At 65.5% G+C, this 12,019-nt stretch overlaps 2 protein-coding genes across 4 annotated transcripts in view; one reads left to right on the forward strand and one right to left on the reverse strand.

The window, feature by feature from the left end:
• Positions 1-12,019, forward strand: part of THTPA (thiamine triphosphatase) — a 47,627-nt gene that overhangs the window by 17,490 nt on the left and 18,118 nt on the right. The gene's annotated exons all lie outside the window — the stretch shown is intronic.
• ZFHX2 (zinc finger homeobox 2) overlaps positions 1-12,019 on the reverse strand; it is a 28,641-nt gene that overhangs the window by 3,617 nt on the left and 13,005 nt on the right. The window contains exons 2-9 of the mRNA XM_078848257.1: positions 9,256-11,420; positions 7,657-8,165; positions 7,017-7,257; positions 5,980-6,045; positions 5,437-5,489; positions 4,875-5,078; positions 3,677-3,797; positions 62-3,292 (exon numbers count right to left, since the gene is read on the reverse strand). Coding sequence (XP_078704383.1) covers positions 62-3,292; positions 3,677-3,797; positions 4,875-5,078; positions 5,437-5,489; positions 5,980-6,045; positions 7,017-7,257; positions 7,657-8,165; positions 9,256-11,365 — 6,535 coding nt within the window. The 5' untranslated portion in view covers positions 11,366-11,420. The remainder of the gene's footprint in view (positions 1-61; positions 3,293-3,676; positions 3,798-4,874; positions 5,079-5,436; positions 5,490-5,979; positions 6,046-7,016; positions 7,258-7,656; positions 8,166-9,255; positions 11,421-12,019) is intronic.

Genomic DNA, 12,019 nt, shown 5'->3' on the forward strand with positions numbered 1-12,019 from the left:
GGAAGCCCCCTTTCCCCTCCCCCCACTGACACCACTCACCTCTCCATGCCCTTCCACTCACCTGTGGCGCTGGCTGCCGGGGAGGCTCCAGGGGGGACGGGCAGGAGCGGGGGCCCTGGCACCCCTTCGTGGCCCTCGCTGCGCAGCTGGGCCTGCACGGCCTCCTTGAGCCGGGCCAGGTGGCCACGGGAGAACAGGTGGCCACGGCAGGAGACGTAGAAGTCGTACTTGACCTGGCAGATGGGGCACTCAGCCCGAGGCTCAGGGGGGCCCTCAGAGGGAGCCCCAGGGCCCCCCTCACCCAAGGCTACCTTAGCCTTCTTCTCTTTGGCCCGTGCGTTCTGGAACCAGACCTGGATGACCCTCTTGGGCAGGCCGATCTCCTCGCCCAGCACCTCGCACTCCTGCATGGTGGGCGTTCGGTAGGCCTCATAACACGCCTTCATGATCTTCAGCTGCAGGCTGGACATCTGGGTCCGGTAGCGGCGCTGGCCCAGCAGATCCAGCCCAGCCACCCCCTCCGACGCCCGCCCGTGCCCGCCCGGCGACTCTGGGTCGGCCAAGGAGGAGGAAGAGGAAGAGGAGGAAGAAGAGTCGCTCAGATCACCACCAGATGGGCTCCGGGCTTCGTTAAACTCTGATGGCTCTGGCTCGGCCTGGTTGATGCTGTAGGGGACTTTGGCTGTCCCACTATCAGAGACGCCATCAGAGGTGTTGGCCATCCCCCCACCGGAGACATTGGAGGTCCCACCAACGGAGATGTTGGCCGTCCCCCCACCGGAGACATTGGAGGTCCCGCCAACGGAGATGTTGGCCGTCCCCCCACCGGAGACATTGGAGGTCCCGCCAACGGAGATGTTGGCCGTCCCGCCGATGGTGACGTTGGCCATCCCGCCACTGGAGATGTTGGAGATCCCAGCAACGGAGACGTTGGCTGTCCCGCCCCCAGGACTCAACTTGGCCAAGGAAGAGGATGGGGAGGTCTTGATGGGGGGGATCCCGGCGCTGGCAGCGCACCGGAACTGTCCCTTGCGTTCCCTGGCACGGGTGTTTTGGAACCACACCTGCACCACCCGTTTCTTGAGCCCCACCTCCTCTGAGATACAGTCCAGCATCTTGCGGGTGGGGTTCGAGTCCTGCACGTACCAGCGGTAGAGGACGTCCAGCTGCTCTGGGAGGATGGTGGTTCGGAGACGCTTGTCTCGCGGAGGCTCCCCTTCGCCACTGCTCCCGCCACCCGGCGACTGGCTCCCATCCTCATGCTTCCTCTTCATGGGCACCCCCTGGCTGCGGGGCAGCTCCGGCAGTGGGTCATGAGGGGCCAGGAGTGCTGAGCCATGGGCTCCTGGTGCATCTGAAGAGAATGCGGGGGCATTGCTCTCCAGGGGCTCCATGGCTCCATCGTTCACTGGCTGATCTTCCTTGGGGTCTCCATCGCCCCTTGGTGCCTCTTCCTCCTCTTCCGCCTCCTCTTCCTCAGCTGGTGGCTCAGGCTCTTCCTCCGGTTCCTCTGGCTCTTCCTCTCCTTCTTCCTCCTCCTCCTCATTGCCTTCCACTGAGGGACGGTCATCATAGCATTTCTTGAGATGCCGTACCAGGTCAAAGATGCACCGGAAGGCGGCTTGGCATTTCTTACAGCTGGGTTGGCTGGTGACAATGCCCCCTCCAGCACCCCCTGCCTCAGCGCCGTTCTTCCGGGCCTTCTGCCGGGCATTCTGGAACCACACCACGATGACCCGGTTGGCCAAGCCCAGGAGGATGGAGAGACGCTCCACCTCGCCGTCCTTGGGGTAGGCGCTGGCTTCAAAGAAGGACTGGAGAGCCTGCGACTGGAACTCGGTGAATTTGGTGCGGGAGAACCGCCGGCTCGACTGACCATCCCGGGATGGGTCCATCCCTGCTTCCTCTTCCTCACCCTGGACCCACCGCCCTTCGGCTTCGGCCAGCCCTGGGGGCACCACCACCGGCACTGGCTGCATCAGGAAGGGTGGGCAGAGAGGGGGGATGCCGGGGGGCGCTGGGGGGATCTCCGTGGGGGCAGGGCCCTCGGACGGCGGGTACATGCTGTCGTAGGTCTTCCGGAACTGGGCGGCGTAGCGGCTGAGGGCCTCGAAGGGCAGGAAGCGCCGGTGAACGTGCTCCTCGTGCGTCTTCAGGATGAGCATGTTGGAGAAGACCTTCCCACAGGTGCCACACCGCAGCTTCTCGGCCGGCGGGCGGGGCAGCGGGGCCACTGGAGGGGGGGCTGTGCCCCCCGGCCCCTGCTTTCCCTCATTGTACTGAATCACCAGCTCGAAGCCGAAGTTCTCCAGCAGAGCCTTGGCCGCCGGGTGGGAGGCCACGTTGGCTTCCTCTCCGCCAGCGTCCTCCTCCGTCTCCGTCTTGGCCGGGGCAGGCGGCGGGGGCGGCGGGGGCGGGGGCGGCTCTTTGGGTGGAGCCAGGATCAGCGGGGCGGACGGGGCCGGCAGGGCCAGGGCCGGCGCAGCCAGCGCGAGCTTGGGCGCCCCCTTGAGGTCGTGCAGGTAGAAGGGCAGGAGGAGCTGCTGCTGTTGCAGCTTGAGGAGAGATTCCGGCACGACCGGGAATGGCGGCAGCAGCGGGGGGGAGAAGAGCGGTGCCGGGAAGGGCAGCGCCCCTGGCACCTCCAGGATCTTGGGGGGCTCGGCTTCAGTGGGGGGCACCGGGGCTGCCTCCCCCGCCTCCCCTGCCTCCCCTGCCTCTCCTTTGCTGGCGGCCTCCGCCTTGGCCACCCGGGAGCGGGTCTGGTGGAGCACCGAGCGCATGTGGATCTCCAGGGTGGAGCTCTGGTTGTACGACACCCGGCACGTGGTGCATTTGTAGGGCTTGTCGGAGGAGGGCGGGGGGGCACCGGGAGCCCCCGAGTCACCCCTGGACGGGGCGCTGGGGTCGGCCGAAGCCTTCTTCATCTTGTGGAGGTGGGAGACGGAGTTGTAGTGGACCAGGAGGATGTTCTTCTGGGTGAAGGACTCTTTGCACACCGTGCACTTGTAGGGCCGCGACGGATCCAAGAACTTGTCCAGGGCGAAGTTGGTGGCTTTCCGGTAGGACAGGGGGTGCCGTGGGTCCTGGAGGGCCGGCAAGGTCTCGGGGGGGCGCTGCTGCTCCTCAGAGGGGGCGGGAAGCTGGACAGGGGCTTCCTCCTCCATGTCGTTGGCCTTCGGAGCCGGGGGGGAGGCCGGGCAGGGCTGGGGGGGCAGGTCGGCTGCTGGAGGAGGAGGCGAGGGGGCAGGGGCGAGTGGGGCTGAGGTGGTGGCGTCTCCAGCAGGGGGCGCTGCAGCAAGGGGGGAGGAGCAAGAGAAAGTTGTGGGGGGATCAATAAAGGCGGCGGCGGTTCTGGGGAGGAGTCCCCCCATATACCCCCCACTCCAGTCTCCCCAGGGGTGAACCCTTCGTGAATCCCTTGCCATCCTCCAGCTCCCATCCCAGCCCCAGGGGGCGCTGTGCCGGTGGTCCCGGTCCTGCCCCATCTCCCAGACCGGCCCCAAGGGGCGCTGTGCCGGTGGTCCCGGTCCTGCCCCATCTCCCAGACCGGCCCCAGGGGGCGCTGTGCCGGTGGTCCCGGTCCTGCCCCATCTCCCAGACCGGCCCCAGGGGGCGCTGTGCCAGGGGTCCCAGCCATTCCCCATCTCCCATCCCGGCCCCAGGGGGCGCTCACCTGTGGGTGCGAATTCACACTCCCCCCTGCACTCAGGGTTGGGGGCTGCTCCTGTCTCGGGAGGTTCGGGGGCAGGGCTGGGTAGGACTTTGGTGGCAAAGTTCATCTCCACTGTGGTGGCCTGGGCAGAGAACGAAACAGGAGAATTAAATGAGTTATACCAGGCCCGGACCCCGTCTCCCAGCCTGGCACTCGGGGGCACGCTGCTGGGGGGGTCCCAGCCTGGCACTGGGGGGCGCTGTGTTGGGGGGGTCCCAGCCTGGCACTGGGGGGCGCTGTGCTGGGGGTCCCAGCCTGGCACTGGGGGGCGCTGTGCTGGGGGTCCCAACCTGGCACTGGGGGGCGCTGTGCTGGGGGGGTCCCAGCCTGGCACAGGGGGGCGCTGTGCTGGGGGGGTCCCAGCCTGGCACTGGGGGGTGCTGTGTCGGGGGGTCCCAGCCTGGCACTGGGGGGTGCTGTGTTGGGGGGTCCCAGACTGGCACAGGGGGCGCTGTGTTTCAGGGGGGCCCAGCCTGGCACTGGGGGGCGCTGTGTCGGGGGGGTCCCAGCCTGGCACAGGGGGCGCTGTGTTTCGGGGGGGTCCCAGCCTGGCACTGGGGGGCGCTGTGTCGGGGGAGTCCCAGCCTGGCACTGGGGGGTGCTGTGTCGGGGGGGTCCCAGCCTGGCACAAGGGGGCACAGTGCTGGGGGGGTCCCAGCCTGGCACTGGGGGGCGCTGTGCTGGGGGTCCCAACCTGGCACTGGGGGAGCAGTGCTGGGGGGTCCCAACCTGGCACTGGGGGGTGCTGTGTGTCGGGGGGTCCCAACCTGGCACTGGGGGGTGCTGTGTGTCGGGGGGGTCCGAGCCTGGCACTGGGGGCACTGTGTTTCGGGGGGTCCCAGCCTGGCACTGGGGGGCGCTGTGTCGGGGGGGTCCCAGCCTGGCACAGGGGGTGCTGTGTTTCGGGGGTCCCAGCCTGGCACTGGGGGGCGCTGTGTCGGGGGGGTCCCAGCCTGGCACAGGGGGCGCTGTGTTTCGGGGGGTCCCAGCCTGGCACTGGGGGGCGCTGTGTCGGGGGGGTCCCAGCCTGGCACAGGGGGCGCTGTGTTTCGGGGGGTCCCAGCCTGGCACTGGGGGGCGCTGTGTCGGGGGAGTCCCAGCCTGGCACTGGGGGGCACTGTGTTTTGGGGGTCCCAGGCTGGCACGGGGGGGCGCTCACCACAAGGAGCAGTTTCTCCACACATTCGGGCACCACGTTGTGGACGTGACTGAGATGGACCCGCAGGCTGCCCCTGCCCACCAGCTGCTCCTCCTGGCACAGCGGGCACCGGTAGGTCGGCTGCAGGGCATGCTGGGAGACGGCATGGCTGCGCACCCCCGCCAGCGCCCGGCTCACGTAGCTGCAGTATGGGCAGCAGAACACCTGGGGGGGCAGGGGGGCCGAGAGAGGGGTTGTCAGATCATATGGGGGGCGAAGCATTTGGGACAGGTGAAAAGGACCCAGGCCTCCGGGATGGGGGAAAGGGACCCCGGCATCGAAGACCAGAGAGGGGATCCAGGAATCTGGGACAGCTGTCCTGCAGCTCCCAGTCCCAGGAGGTGGGGCAGGGAGAGACAGGGCTGGGCAAAAAGGGACCCAGGAGTCCGGGACCGGGGAAAGGAACCCAGGCATCTGGGACAGCAGCCCTGCAGCTGTCAGCCCTTGGGGCATGGTGGAGGGACCAGGATTGGACCCAGGTGTCCGGGATGGGGAGTCGCCCTCTCCCAGTTGGGGTGCTCACCACGGTCTGGGTTTCCCCCGATGCGTGGCTCTTCGTCTCTGTCTCGTCCAGTCCTGCAGTGTGTGTGGGGGTGTGTGTTAGTGACTGGCTCTGCTCCCCCCCCCACCCAACCTGCACCCCCTTGAGCCCCCCCGGGGCAGACGGGATGGGCTATGGAAGTGGGAGCAGTCGGGTGGGGCTGGGGGCATGATGAATGGGCGGCATGAGCCCCCCTTTGGAGCGGCTCGCCCCGCGGCCCACCCCGTCTGCCTTCGACCCTGCCCCTCTCCCCCTCCGCGGGAGCCCCTCCCCCTCTGCCCCCCGCCGAACTGCCCTGGGCCGCCAGCCATGCCCAGCACCAGCCCGCTGGCCTCCCCCTTGGGCACAGCCTTGGGGAGCGGGCGAGCATGCGCGGGGTCAGGGCCACCAGGCCACCCGGCTGCAGGAGGGTCAAGCAGGGAGGGCAAAGCTGGAATCTCCCAGCGGGTTGCAGGAACCCAGGTGTCCTGCGAGGGGGGGGGAGAGGGCAGAACCCAGGCGTCCTGCGGCGGAGGGGCCACTCACCTGGGGGCGGGGCTTTGTTCAGAGTCTCTTTCTCGGGGGTCGTGGGCTCAGATGCCGACTCCTTCCCTGGTGGGGGGGCAGACGGGATGGGTTATGGGAGTGGGAGCAGTCGGGTGGGGCCGGGGGTGGGGAAATGCTCCCCCGCCCCTGCTTCGTTCCCCCCATCCCTGTGTCAGTTTTGTTCGACTGGCCCCAGAACCAGACCGTGCCCCTCACTCCCGACCCGCAGCTCCCTGCCAGCCCAGCCCCCACCCCGGGCCCTGCCGGTGCCCCTCACTCCTAACCTGCAGCCCCTGCCGGCCCTGCCCCCCCACCCTGCCAGTGCCCCTCACTCCCGACCCGCAGCCCCTGCCGGCCCTACCCTGCCCCCCACTCAGCTTTGCTGGTGCTCCTCACTCCCGACCCGCAGCCCCTGCCGGCCCTGTCCGCCCCCCCCGGGCCCTGCTGGTGCCCCTCACTCCTGACCCGCAGCCCCCTGCCAGCCCAGCCCCCACCCCAGGCCCTGCGGTGCCCCTCACTCCCGACCCGCAGCCCCCTGCCAGCCCAGCGCCCCTCCCCCCTGCCACCCTGCCGGTGCCCCTCACTCCCGACCCGCAGCCCCCTGCTAGCCCAGCTCTGCCCCCCTGCTCGGCCAGTGCCCCTCACTCCCGACCCACAGCTCCCCAGGTTCAGGGGGTGGGGAAGGGGGGGCAGATTCCAGGCCTGGGGTCCCCCGTGCGGCTGTCAGTCGCACAGAGATAATTTCTCTCTTTCTCTGGCTCATTTTCCCCGTTCCTTCATTCGCCCCGCTGGTTGCTAGGCAACGAGTCCCGGTGTCTGTCAGAATCCATGCGGGGGGGGGGCGAGTTTCCCCGCAGCCGCTTCGCGCTTGAATGTGTCCCAGGGCGGCATGAGCCTGAAACACCCCGGGGGGTGGGGAGCAGCGGCCGTGACGGCGCCCCTCACTCCCGATCCGCAGCCCCATGGTCTGCCCACCCTGGGCTCCCCCCCTTTCCCAGCTCTGCCAGTGCCCCCCCCGACCCATAGCCCCTGGGTACCGGTGCTCCGGGGCACGGGCTCGGCCAGGCGGATGCATCTCTCCAGGGCCTTGGTGCCCTCGTCTGTGGGTCGCCCGCCCTGCAGCAGGTGGAGGCGGTGCTGGCCCTGGGCATCGCGGTGCCGGGGGGCCCGCAGGTGGGACAGAATGGCGAGGCAGGAAGGAGCGGTGGTGTTGCAGAGCAGGCAGTGGAAGTGCGGGGGGTCGGGACCCGGCGCCGACGCCTCCAACTCCAGCAGGAACTGGGGTGGGGAGAGAGAGATCAGAGGTGTTGGTGGGGGAGCCCCCCCAACCCTGCCCCCAACACTCCCCTCCTGGCTTCCCACCCCCCCAGAACCAATGCGTCCCCCCCTCTGTTGGTTGCCTCACCCCCATGCCCGGTTGCCACGCCCTCCCCTTTCATTCCCCGCCTCCAGTGCATGGCAGACCCGCCCTCTCATAGCCCGGGCACACTCCTCATGCCCCACCCCTTCTGCTGTAGCCCCACCCTCCCCTGCTAGCCCAGCCCCTCCTCACCTTGTATCTTGGCTTGCCCTCCTCTGGTCCCCTCCCATCCCCTCTCCCCCAACTCCACCCTCTCCCGCAGCCCTGCCTCATCCTTACCTGGAAGCCCCCCCTTCCCCAGAGCCCTGCCCCCTCACCTTGTAGCTTCGCTCGCCCTCCTCGTGCCCCGCCCCCCGCACGTGCAGCCGCATCTTCTCCTTGCTGTTGGTCTCGTAGTCGCAGAGGTTGCAGCGCAGGTGGAGGGGGGCCGGGGCAGGGGCAGGGCCAGGCTGCAGTTCGGCCCCTCCGGGGGCGGCGGTGGGCAAGGCCCCGCCCCCCTCGCGCAGGTGGGCAGCCAGCTGGTACTTGTGGGCGTGCTTGTCAGTCTTGAGGTGCAGCTGGAAGTTGGCCTTGAGCTGGGTGCCGTAGGCGCAGAGCCGACAGCGGTGGAGATCCCCCGCCACCTCCTTCCACTCGGCCTCGGGCAGCCGGCGCGGAGCGGTGGAGTGCCGCAGCAGCTCCTCCACACTGTCCGTGCCGAACCGCTGGCACACCAGGCAGCCGAAGAGCCGCTCCGATGCCACTGGCACAGCCAGTGGGGGGGAGGCAGGGGCCGGCGGGGGCAGAGGACATGGGGAGGGGGAAAGTGACACCGGAGCCGCTGGGGCTGGGGCAGGGAGAGAGAGAGAGAAGGGGAAAGAGAAAGAGGAAAAGGAAGAAAGAATGAGAGAAAAGGGAAGAATGAATAGGAAAGAAAGGAATAAAGAATGAACAGGAAATTGAAAGAAAATGAACAAGAGAGAACGAATAAAAGAGAGAAAGAAAGAATGAATGAACGAACAAATGAGGGAGAGAGAAGACAAAAAGAATGAATGAATGAAACAGGAAGAAATGAGGAATGAATAAATGAGCAAGAAAGGCAGCCAGAACGGGGAAACAATTGAAAGAATGAATGAGAGGAAAGAGAGAAAGAATGAATGTGTGTGAGCAAGAAAGGAGGAACGCATGAACAAGAAAAAAGAGGAATGAAAGAACAAATTAATGTATAAGAAAGAATGGGTAAAGAAAAAACAATGAAAGTAAAGAAGGAAAGGATGGATGGATGGATGGATGAGAGAGAGAAAAGGAAAGAACAAAAGAAAAAAGGAATGAATAAAAAATGGAAGTGGAAGGAATGAGAGAAAGAATGATTGCGAGTCAGAAAGAAGGAAGGAAGAAACGAATGAAAAGAAAGATAGGGCGAAATGTAGAGAGAAGATGGACAGAAGAGAATGGATGAAATCTGTTAATATTGACCTGAAAAGATATTTTCCCTACTGCCCCCACAAACTCTCTTGGGGGATCCCAGCCTTTCCAGCCCCCTCCAGATTCTCAGTGTCCTGCCCCCTGGAAGGAGGAAGAGGAATGATGGGATGGAGCAGGAGAGAAGGGATGGGAATTTCAGAGGTGGCAGTAGGGTTGGGAAGGCGGCGAGAAGCTCACTGGTGGGGTGGACACGGGGATACATGGTGAGGAAGGAGCGACATGGGAGGACGTGAACAGGGATCCCCCTATTGATGGCCATCCCAAAGTTGGACCCCATTGTTGGCCAACCCAACATTGACCCCACTGTTGGCCAACCCACCCAAAATTAACTACTGAGGGGAATGGGGGGCACAGTGTGGGCAGAAGGTCACTGGTGGTGATGGTGTTGACAGGGGGAGATGTGAAGGCATGGTGTGAGTGTCACAGTGAGGCAAAGGGCCACAGCCCCTTACCTGGTGCTGAAACCGCCCCCTTCCTCCCAGCGGGACCCAGTGGGTGGAAGCCATTGAGCAGCAGCTGGGCTGGTTCCATGGGCTTCTCCACCCGCAGTCCCTGGACGGCGCTGGTGGCTCCTGCATGGTGGTGGCCATGGTGGTGACCCAGAGCCTGCACCCCATAGAACTGGAAGAGCTCAGTCTGTGGCTGCTGTTTCCCCCCACTGCTGCCCCCCGGCTGTCCCAGGAGTCCAGGCAAGGCCAGTGGCAGCCCTTGGTGGAGGAGAAGCACATTCTGCATGTGCTTTTCTGATGTCATGTGGATGCGTAGGTTGCGGGAGATGCCGGTCTCATAGCTGCAGACTTTGCACTGCCAGGACGTCTTGCTCTTGGTCTCTTTCTCCTCAGGGGCCACAGGGGTCGGGGCTGTGGGGGTGGCTGGTGGCACCGGATGGGCCCCGCCGCTCGTGTTGGCTTGGAAACCCTGAAGGTTGGCTAGATGCTTGTCCGACTGCATGTGGATGCTGAGGTTCCCCTTGGTGGTGGTGGAGTAGTTGCAGGCCTCACAGCGGTATGGCTTATAGCCACAGTTGTAACTCTCGCCGCGGGCGAGGCGTGGGTGGGGGCCTCCGGCACTGCAGAAGGCGCAGTGGCTGTTGCTTTCAGGATGCTTCTCCTTCATGTGGACATCCAAGGTCTGCTGGTACTTGTAGTGCCAGTTGCATTTGGGGCACTTGAGGGTTTTGCAGGAGTTGCGGGAATGCAGCAGGGACATGTGGCCAGAGAGACTGAGCCCAGGATAGGCCATGGCCGTGTAATCGTCCCCAAAGCCAATAGGGACCCCTCCAGTGTTGGGGTTGACCCCGCTGTTGGCCAACCCATCATTGGCCTCATTGTTGAGCTCGGTGTTGGCCAACCCAACGTTGACCTCGGTGTTGGCCTTCTCTGGTGGTGGGTCATCTGGGACGTTGGTGCCTCTTGGTGGGCTTTGGCCGTGTGAGCTTTGGTCTGGCGGAAGCCTCAGCCCATCCTCTTCTTCCTTCCTGCCTTCAGCCTTCTCCTCCTCTTGCTCCTCCTCCTGTCCCCCGTTGGCCCAGTCCACGCTGCCGGCCCTTGAATCTTTGGCATCGGGTGGCTTGCGTCCTTCTTGGGGGCTTCTCTCCTCCTCCTCCTCCTCCTTCATTACATTCACCCATCCACTACACATTCCGGCGCTGAGGTCCACCCTGCTGGTGGGGTTATTTGGTTCTAGGAAGCTGAGGGCAGTGCCCTGGAGAACGGCGGGAACCCCTCGGGACAGGGCCCGGCGCTCCCCAGGGCTGAACTGCACCCCATGGGCCGAGAGGGCATGGGATGCCAAGGAGCGGCCCTGTCGGAAGGAGAGACGGCAGGCCAAGCACAGCCAAGGTGGCCATGATGGTTCTTCCTCTTGGCCAACTTTGGCTTCCCCCTCCCCGTCGGTGACGGCATCTTTGGGTTCGGTGGGAGAGTTTTTGGCAGAGGTGGTGGGAGCAGAGGCCCTGGCTAGTCGGTAGCTGCGGAAGGCGCCGGATGGGGGCTGCTCGCCCGGCGCTGAGGTATTCTGGGACATTTGGTCAGTAGACATAAAGCCTTGGTTGGGGCCGCCATCTTGGACGTGGAGGGTGGACACCGGCAGGGTTGCCGTGGCGCCAGGGTAGCCCTTTGGTAAGAGAACATGGCTGCCGCTGAGGAGATAGGCTGAGCCATCAGGGAAGAAGAGCAGATGGGCTGTGCTGCCATCATCTTCCACATCCTCTTCATCATCATCATTGCCTCCTTCTTCCTCCTCCTCCTGGCCATCTTCCCTGGGGGCCGAGGGTTGGAGGAGGGATGGGCTTGGTGCTACTAGGCTGAAGCCTGCCTGGAGTTGTGGGGTGGACAAGATGGCCGCTGGGAGACTGGCGGGGCCTGGTTCCAGCCGCGGGATGGGGCTGGGCCTCATGGTCTCAGCGGGGAAAGGGGAGGCGGAGGGGGGGTCCGGCAGGGAGGGTTCTTTGGTGGCTGGAGGGGCGGAGGGGTCCTGAGGTGGCCAGCCCGCAGCCCTGGCATCCTGCCCGTCGGCCAGGGGGGCGGAGGAGGAGGAGGCAAAGTTAGAGGGAGCGTCCATGGCGGTGGAGGCAGGAGGAGCGTGGAGGGGTCATCTCAGCGCAGGAGCCGAGACCCTACGGGGGGCAGGGGGGAGAACAGAGTGAAAGAAGGAGGGTGAGAAAAAAGGAGAGCACGGGAGCCCCCGCACACCCCCCCGCGCCCCCCCGCCCCCTCCACGCAGCCAGGACCCATCGAGACTGGGCGAGCAGAGCCCCCTACGGGGCAGGGCCTAGTACTGCATCCCCCCACACCGGCGACCAGGGCCCCACTCCTCCCATCCCCTGTGGCCCCTGGGCGGGGACTGGCCGGCTCAGGGGGGCTGGGAGTGGGGCGCAGGGCCTGTCCCCTCCATGGGGCGCTGGCTGGAGGATTGGGGTGCCGGTTGGGGAGGAACTGGTGGGGGAGGGGGAGATTGTTTAACTTGCAAATAAGAGGAGTTTATTTAACTGGCAAATCCAGGCTGGAGGAGGAATTTCCATTGCAAATGCAGCTGGACACAGGCTGGGAGTGGGGGGGGGAGGACACAGGGGAGGGGCTGAGAACCACAGGGGGCACTTGGGGAGCTTGGGCTGAGAGACAGAATCGCCAGGGCATGGGACCCCTGAGACCAGCCTGCTCGGGGGAACCAGGCCTAAGAGCGGCGAAATGCACCTCCACCTCCCGGATAGCTAGA

The sequence above is a fragment of the Lepidochelys kempii genome, chromosome 13 (genome assembly GCF_965140285.1).
Source record: "Lepidochelys kempii isolate rLepKem1 chromosome 13, rLepKem1.hap1, whole genome shotgun sequence".
In the NCBI taxonomy this organism is placed as follows: Eukaryota; Metazoa; Chordata; order Testudines; family Cheloniidae; genus Lepidochelys; species Lepidochelys kempii.